This window comes from Meleagris gallopavo, chromosome 20 (genome assembly GCF_000146605.3).
Source record: "Meleagris gallopavo isolate NT-WF06-2002-E0010 breed Aviagen turkey brand Nicholas breeding stock chromosome 20, Turkey_5.1, whole genome shotgun sequence".
In the NCBI taxonomy this organism is placed as follows: Eukaryota; Metazoa; Chordata; class Aves; order Galliformes; family Phasianidae; genus Meleagris; species Meleagris gallopavo.
In genome coordinates, this window is record NC_015030.2 from 7,624,420 (window position 1) to 7,632,827 (window position 8,408).

General features: G+C 49.5%; 1 protein-coding gene across 1 annotated transcript; it reads left to right on the forward strand.

The window, feature by feature from the left end:
- The first annotated feature begins 334 nt into the window (after positions 1-334).
- Positions 335-7,697, forward strand: CACNG1 (calcium voltage-gated channel auxiliary subunit gamma 1). The gene is made up of 4 exons (XM_003211546.3): positions 335-781; positions 4,563-4,637; positions 6,038-6,175; positions 6,873-7,697. The coding sequence occupies exons 1-4, from the start codon at positions 541-543 to the stop codon at positions 7,097-7,099; spliced, it is 681 nt and encodes a 226-aa protein (XP_003211594.1). The 5' UTR covers positions 335-540; the 3' UTR covers positions 7,100-7,697.
- The last annotated feature ends 711 nt before the right edge of the window (positions 7,698-8,408 follow it).

The window sequence follows — 8,408 nt, forward strand, 5'->3', positions numbered from 1 at the left end:
AGTCAGTAAGAGTAACAACAAGCAATACAATAGATAAATTGGCTCCTTTGGCACATCCTTTACAGCCTGCCCTTCTGCCAGCGCCCGGCTCCAAAGCAGACACAGCCACGAGCTGTCGGCGTGTGCAGGCACTTTGCAGGCTCTGGCTCTGTTATTAAGCTATTTAGGATCAGACTGAACGCAGCTCCGCCGCTATTATAAACACAGATGGTTTAGAACCTAGCTGAAAAGTTAATCATCCCGTTAATGCCTATTTCTGGGCATGCTGCAAGTCAGCAGAACGGAGCCTTTCAGTGGCGGTAGCGGCTCCGAAGGAGCACCCGCTTGGCTGTGGGAATCCAAAACAAACGCGGGATGGAACGCGTCGGAAAGCTGAGCTTTCCTCACTCTGTGCATTAATAGCCTCCTGACACAGCCCAGCAGCTGGGGCTGACATTTGCAGAGGCTCAGACGCGCCAGGACGACAGGAGCCCGCGTGGGGAGGCTGCAGGCGAGCAGGGCCCAGGGGAAGGCGGCCCAGGAGCCACATCCCAACGCGGGATGGACGAGACCAAACCCCTGAAGGTGCGGCTCACCTTCTGCGTGCTGCTGGTGGGCATCTCGCTGCTCTTCGCGGCCGTGGTGACGGACCACTGGGCCGTGCTGAGCCCCAGGGTGAAGGACTTCAATGCCACCTGTGAGGCGGCTCACTTTGGGCTCTGGCGGCTCTGCACGAAGCGGATTCATGTGCAGAAGCAAGATGCCAAAGAGACGGGCTGCGGGCCCATCAGCCTGCCCGGAGGTATGTACGGCCGGCCGCCCTTGTGTGGCACTTTGCTTGGGAGGTTGCAGGATGTTGTGGGGACAGAACGTGGCCCATGGGGCTGCACAGTGCTGTGTGTTTGTGGCTGCATTTGAGTCATCTGCTCCAGTGCAATGGCAGCACGGGATAGAAGGGGAAGAGGGTCGACCGTGGTGGGAATTGGGATGGAGTGAGCTTTGCTGACGTCCCACAGCACCCAGGTGCACTGGCAGCAGTGGGCAGAGCTTTGGCAGACGGAGGGTTTATAGGACTGGGCCCAACTACGTGGCTGCACCTTTTGGATCCCCTGAGCCTGCTCGTGGCCAGCATTAGATTATCCCCAAGCATTTTCAAAAACAATCATTTCTCAGGGCAGGGAGCTGCCGTTTACATTGCCAGCTTCCAAAAAGGAGTCATAAACTCCAAAAAGGAGTTCAAAACCAACTTGCTGCACCCTGCACTCTTCTTTCCCCATATTGCCCCAGTGCAGTCAATGGGGAGAGGGCTCAGCTCCATCTGCGGTGCCAAGTCAGCAACATTCACGCCGCGTGCGCTGACGCTCCCATCCGTGACTGTGCTGCAGAACGCTCATAGGGAACTGGACAACTTCCAGAACAGAAAAAACAGGACTGCCTTCATGTCAGCTACGCTGCTTGAAATGAAATATATACGTTAGCATATACTCGAAAACTTCCTGCAAACAATCTTAGTGCCCATGTTTGCTGTATACTGCTGGTATTACCACAGTTCTTTACCTATTTGGCCAAATCATGTGTTCTGAAGAGCGGGGCTCAGTCGCAGCGCTCAGATCTGCCTCGAACCAAATTTGGGAGTGTGTCATTTGCTGCCTCTCACAGAGGTGGTTGTGTGCCCAGGAGCATGCTGCTCACACTCTGCCCTTCCTCACCCTTCCTCACGTGGGGAGCATAGCACCCACAGAAGGAAAACCATAGAAATTGGTCAATAAACACCAAAACGGCACAACTGCAGAGTAAATATAAAGCCCATAAATATCCAGCTGTCTGCATACAGCAGCTTCATGGCCAGGGAAGCATGATAGCAGCTTCTGCCTTTGACAGACACCAGCATGTGCTCACAGAGTGCTGAGCCCCAGCCCAGCACTGCCTTTCTCTGCAAAGAACCTCAGGGAGCTGAGCCCCACACTGGACAGCCTGCAGCTTTTTCACTGTTTTTAAAAATACTTGGCATTTTGGATGATATCTTGAGCCATAAGCGGCATCGGGGACCTCAGAGCATTCTCACTTCTGTCACAAAAACAACACCCAAATCCCCTTTTTGTTTAGCATGGGGAGGTGGGCAGAGCAAAGCCCCATGGGCTGGGGCTGCTCAATGCTCAGTGTGTGCATTGGATTGATCTCAGTCCATGGGGGGGACAGAGTAGCTGTGCAGCCTGCAGCCATCAGGGAAATCCAAATGGAGCAACAGGAGTGGAGATGCAGACGTTGGTTTTCCTGGAAATCATCAGACATGGTCAGAGATCACTGCCAGGGCTGGAAAAGAAACATCAGAATTTATCACTGCATTAATGAGCATTTACCAGCCACTCCGTGAGAAAGAAACGAATGGCACAATTAGCACTATTTATTGGATTTTTAGCTCAGCGCAGCTCAAAAAGTAGAGGATGTGTTGGCTTGCAGTCCACAGAGCAGAACTGTGATTTAGGCAGGACTTTAAAATTTTACAGCGCTCTTGCGAGGATGCTGACAAATTGGAAAGGATTCAGTGTTCTACTATAACGAAGATGAAGATCGGGGAAAGAGCCATAAAAGCTGGGAAAATTCAGGTGAATACTGAAACGTTTTCACCTGTGATCAGAAGAACGCTGGGACAGTGCATTGCTGGGGGAACACAGCTCACATCCACCTCCAGGAGAGCCCAAAAGTGTACTCCTAGCTCAGGGCAGAGATGGGTGCTCTATAGCTCACATGTGCTACAAGCAGACTAAAGACAAGCTAGTAAGTGCAGGAACATGGATGCCAGCTTCTGGAATAGAAAGGAAATGTACCAGAGGAAATAGGTTGCCAGTAGGTCTGCCTTGTTCCCCGCTGGTCCGCGTCCCCCCAGCAATGATGGATCTGAAGGGAAGGGGCCAGGAGGGTTGCAGGTGACCCTGGAGCAGGGAGGACAGTTTGTGATAAACCACACATTATGTCCCCGAAGTTCACAGTGTCCCTCAATGACTGCAGAGCCCATGGGCTGTTCCATCAGCGTGTGACCTGTGGCAGAGAGAATGTAATTAAGGGGTGGAGAGAAACGAAGATCGCCGCAAAATTTTCTTCCATTATAAAACTCAATTTAAATCCTATCCATTATGTAAATGTGCTGTGACACAAATGGGCTTTTCTCTAATTCATGATGGCACCAGAGAGGGACTGAAGTGCCTCAGTTCTCTTGAATAACAGGGAATTTTGTTGATAAAGACATTCCCAGCTCAGCAGTGCACCAACGTGTCTTTAAACTGAAAACAACACATTCACAACAGATAATTCCCTCTCTCTGGGAGGTTTTTGTGCATTCCCCCTCACTGAGCCTTCATGGAGTGAAGGGCTGGATCCCTGTGTAGCCACTGCACTGCTGCTGGCTTCACCTCACGTTTGGACAACGGATCAACTCAAGATGGAGCATGCCAATTGCATCCCCTTTAGCACAGGAGCTGAAAAATTCCCCAGCCCATGTCACCAGATCCTCACTGACATCAGGCACCAGCATGCAGCCTCTGCTCTGGGCCTCAAAATAGGCAATTTTAGACATCAAGGTCTGAGTTTGGCTATGTTTCCTCCAGGGATAATATAGAACAGGTCAGGAGATGCCAGAGCTGAACATGAACCGGGTCTTCAGCAAGGAGAAGCTGCAGATGGAATAAAATTCATCTTTTAAAACAAGTAGATAACAGCATCTCCGAGGAATCTTCCACTAATGGGCCCAAAAACGCTGCCTTAGAATTGCTTATCCCCTGGGAGAGGGAAAGTAAACCTTCCTCGAATCAGTAACTCTGCAACCTGCCATTTACATGACAGAAAAAACAAAAGAACCCAAGAGGTAACACAGAGTACTCTGCTACCTCCTCACCACCAGAAAGGAAGGCTGTGAATAAACAACAAATGCAATTTGTGCAGGTGGCTCCAGGAAGCCAGTGCTAGCTCCATTACTGAACGGACCGGAGGTGTTGGTGGCAGGAGCTGGTGATCCCAAAGGGACAAACCGGGGTGCAGGAGGGCCCTCCAGCCCAGCACAGCACAGGCAGCACTCAGCAGAATGCTGTGATTGCACATTTCCAGCCAAATTCCCTACAAACAACTGCTCCCCATCTCCACGGGCCTCCAGGCTTCCAATTAAATGGGTTATAAATAGCAGGCACCCTTCGTCCCAGCCGTGCTGCTGCCAGGTTGGGGTCCAGCAGTGTGACTGACGCGGCGGTGTGAGGGGAAGGTGTCCAACCAGCAGCTTTGTCTCTGAGCTGCTCTTCTGCAGGAAGCATTCCCAAGAGGGCACCTGGGGAAGCACAGCTGTCAGGGCTGCTTAAGCACCTCCTGAAGCGTTCTGATAGATCAAGGCCCAAATCCTCGAGGTCTGCCTCCTGCTGTTACTGCTTTAAAAAAATCCAGCGTTGGCTGCATGTCTCCAACAGGAATGAGATCCCATTAGTACCTATCCTAAAAACACTGCAAGTCTGCTACATCGGTAGAAAGTAAATCCCATTTTGCTGCATTTTATCAGTGGCTTCCAAGTGCACAGAATTAAATTTCCTTTTCCCTTTCAGCTCACAACTGCTCCTACTTCAAGCACTTCACTCCCGGACAGAGCTCAGAGATATTTGAAGTCACCACCCAGAAAGGTAAGAACAGCCCTGAAAAACTTCTCCCCAAAACAGCACAAACCAAGGAGCACTTGGGATGTAGGTGAATCATAGAATGGCCTGGTTTAAAAGGGACACAATGACCATCTAGTTTCAGCCCCCTGCTACGTGCAGGGTCACCAACCGCCAGACCAGGCTGTCCACAGGATGGATGAGCCACATCCAGCCTGGAAGGGGTGAAAGGGTCCCAAAATGAGGGTTCCATTCTGGCTTCATGGAAAGCAGGAGAGGAATTTTTATCAGGTCCCATCTCACAGTGCCAGCACAACAGCATCCCAGCACCACCCCTATCTGCCACACTACGAGCCCTCACCATGGAAGGAAGAAGACATCAGTGAAGGATTTCACATTGCAACTAAGTCCGTGGGGCAGCTCCAGCACATGGTAAAGACAGCTGAAAAGGGAGATCATAGTGAAATAGTGGAATGAGAACGAAGAGTGATACGTTTCCTTTTCACAGAAACAGCCACATTTTGGTGGGAGCTAATTAGTAACAGGCAAAAAGATTCCTCATGATTTTGCCTGGAAGACTTGGTTTTTTTTTAAATGGTCTGAAAGGCAAATATCATCAGGTGCTGTGGTGTTCATGCATGGCTACATGTGTTAAATATTAAGCTAATCTGAAAAGAAACTCAGTGTCCAAAGGAAGGTCTGAATTCCCCAATTAGTGGTTCCCCATCCACACAGCTGAATTGCAGCTGAGCAAAATGTATGGAGCACTCCTTGGTGAGCTGAGCATCCAGTAGGGCATTTATGGAGGGTTCATCCTATGCCCTAAAGAAGCTGAGTCCTCATAGAGCTGGAAATCGTTATCTTACAGAGAAATTAGTAAATAAAGCCCACGCCAACACGCCACCTCTGGCCTGATTTGCCTGCTCAGATGTTGAGCCCTATGGAGCTCATGAATCCCACACTGACACAGCAGCATCATATGTGGGGCCTTGGAGCAGCCCTGCAGACCTTGGGCAGAAATAGCACAGAGCTGTTCATCTGCTGTGAGAGCAAAGCATGGAGGGGTGGAAGAAATGATCGTGGAGCACAGTAAGCCTGCAGCAGTAACAGCTTTGCAGCAGAGCTGCAGCAGCTCCAGCCCAAATCTTGCTCAGATCAACAGAGCTACCGTTTGGTCTTCCTGAGGATGTTCCTAAAGTAGTTTCCCTCTCTGTTTTTATAGCTTTTGCATTCCAAAGTCTTGAAGCTGGTATTTGACTTTGCTTTTACCTGAGGGAAACACTCGATTTCTCAGAGCCCCTTCTCTGCAGCAATGAGAGGACACACTTTTTTCTGAGTGTCCTACCACAAAATCACAACAGCTGATGGAAACACACTCGAAATGTGCAGCCGTTCACATTCTTTTGGTGTTTGCTTTCCTCTGGCAGAATACAGCATTTCAGCTGCAGCCATTGCCATCTTCAGCGTTGGCTTTGCAATGATCGGAACAATCTGCGTCCTCTTCTCCTTCCAGAAGAAGAGGGACTATCTGCTGAAGCCAGCATCCATGTTCTACACTTTTGCAGGTAGGAGGGTTGCTGCTTGCCCTCAGCACATAGCACAGCACTGAGAAACTTGGATAAATCCTGGGCAGATGGAAATACTGCTCAAAGTGCCCGGGGAGTAGCATTTCCTTCCCATTCACAACGAGATGATGTGTCCCTGTGTGCTGCTCCAGCTCAGCATCACACAGCAGCCTGAATTTTCTCCAATCGCCTTTAAAAGGGGCATTTCTGACACATTAAGTGCAGGCCCTGGTTTAAATTAGAGCTATACACTGTTCTATCTCATTTATTCTAAACATAGCAACACGTGAAAGCTCAAACCAAAGAAACAGCTGATCCAGGCCCAAAATATGTAACTGTCTCCCCAAAATAAGACCACATTTGGACAGAGCTACTAATACCTTGTCGTGCCACAATGACTGAAAGACAGAGGTGTAAACTGTCACCTCCATAAAGCCCTTATTCTAATTTGGAAAAACGCCATAAGGCACGCAATTATTCCATCACTTCAGGTTTCCCATCCAAGCCCTCCCAAAATATAAAGCTCAACAAGACACCGGTGCCCATGGTGATATCAGAGGTCTGAGCATTGCTGGCATTGGTTCCTTCAAACATTCAAGTCAGTGGCTCACCTGTGAATCCCACAGCTTGCTGAAAGGTGGTTAAGGATGGAAAACTGGCAGCCGATTATTCTATCCACTGCTCTCATCTCCTTCAGGTCTCTGCATCATCATCTCCGTGGAAGTTATGAGACAGTCTGTGAAAAGGATGATCGACAGCAAGGACACAGTCTGGATGGAGTACAGCTACTCCTGGTCCTTCGCCTGTGCCTGCTCCGCCTTCGTCCTGCTCTTCATCTTTGGAATCGTCCTCCTCCTCATTGCGCTGCCCCGCTTCCCCCAGAACCCCTGGGAGACCTGCATGGATGCAGAACCCGAGCACTGATGCTCCCGAAACCCATGGGAGAAGCCAGAGAGTGTCTTGATAAAATTTGTATTTTTTAAGATGTCGGGATCTCACTATACGATGTGCACTCCATTAACTAAGTCATTAATGAACCAAGGCATGTTCAATTATAACTACCGCTTCATTTCTTTTCTTCCTTCGTTAATATTAAGAAGAGAGATTGCTCAGCGCAGCAGTGTGGGTGAAAGGCACTGCTCTCTTCCACCTCCCCCTGCCAGAGGCTGTTTTGCCATTTGGGATGCCTTGTGCCAATACAACCTGGGGAAAGCGAGCATGAGGGACAGCTCACGTCATGGAGCAGAAGGCTTCCCCAGGGCATAGCTGGGGCTGGAGAGCAGCTCCATGAGGGATAATCCCAGCCCTGTGAGAGTCCACCTCCCCCCCTGTGCCAAACTCCTCCGCCTCCTGATGAGGTGTGAGCTCACTGCCCAAACACAATGGAGATCTTTACGCTGTTCTACCAAGCTGTTAGAATAAAGATTAACAGAAGACCTTGCCTAGCGTTAGGATAAACATCTAACCTACAGACTTACACCACACGGTTCTGTTCTTTTGAATTAAGCACAGCAAAAAAAAACCAAGAACAACAGCAACATATAATTTCTGCTCTATTTAAACTTTGGTGGCAAAGCCAAGGCATACTGAACATTAAGAGTGATGTTTTCCCTCAATAAAAAGCACAACCTTCTGGTAGCACTGTTTTCTGGAAATTGACTTGATGGATGAATCACCCAGCCCATCAACCCCTCTAAGTCCAGCATTACAGTGTAATTCCATAAATGGTGTTTACTGGAGCTCTCATTTGTGCCTCGTGAATAGGGCTATTAACAGCACTCACTGCATATGTATGTAAAACTACATATCAGGAGAAATCCTTCAAGGCAGTCGCCAAGAAGAAGGGGATCCGGGAGAGTTGGCCCCAAAAACACAGCAGTGGTGCATGGCTGTTTGTGCACACCTGGAGGAACACAGGGTGCTGGAACAGCTGCCCAGAGAGCTGTGGGGGCCCCATGCATCCCTGGAGATGTTCAAGGCCAGGTTGGATGGCGTCCTGGGCTGGTATTAAATGTGGAGCTTGGTGGCCCTGCGTGTGGCAGGAGGGTTGGAGATTCGTGATCCTTGAGGTCCCTTCCAACCCGGGCCATTCTGTGATTTTGTGTGCTGTTCCACAGCCCCAAGCAGCCCAAAGCCCAGGGCTGTTGGTTACTGGCAGTTCAGCTTTTAGAGTCTGTTCAGCATTTTTGATTGTTTTTCCCCTCAAGTAGGAAAAAATGTTTTGTTTTTTTTT

Bases quoted from the DNA above. Each gene is read 5' to 3' on its own strand.
- CACNG1 (XM_003211546.3), top strand. From the start codon at position 541: ATGGACGAGACCAAACCCCTGAAGGTGCGGCTCACCTTCTGCGTGCTG. The intron at 4,638-6,037 runs GTAAGAACAGCC...TTCCTCTGGCAG, and splicing joins TGAAGTCACCACCCAGAAAG to AATACAGCATTTCAGCTGCA. The intron at 6,176-6,872 runs GTAGGAGGGTTG...CATCTCCTTCAG, and splicing joins CATGTTCTACACTTTTGCAG to GTCTCTGCATCATCATCTCC.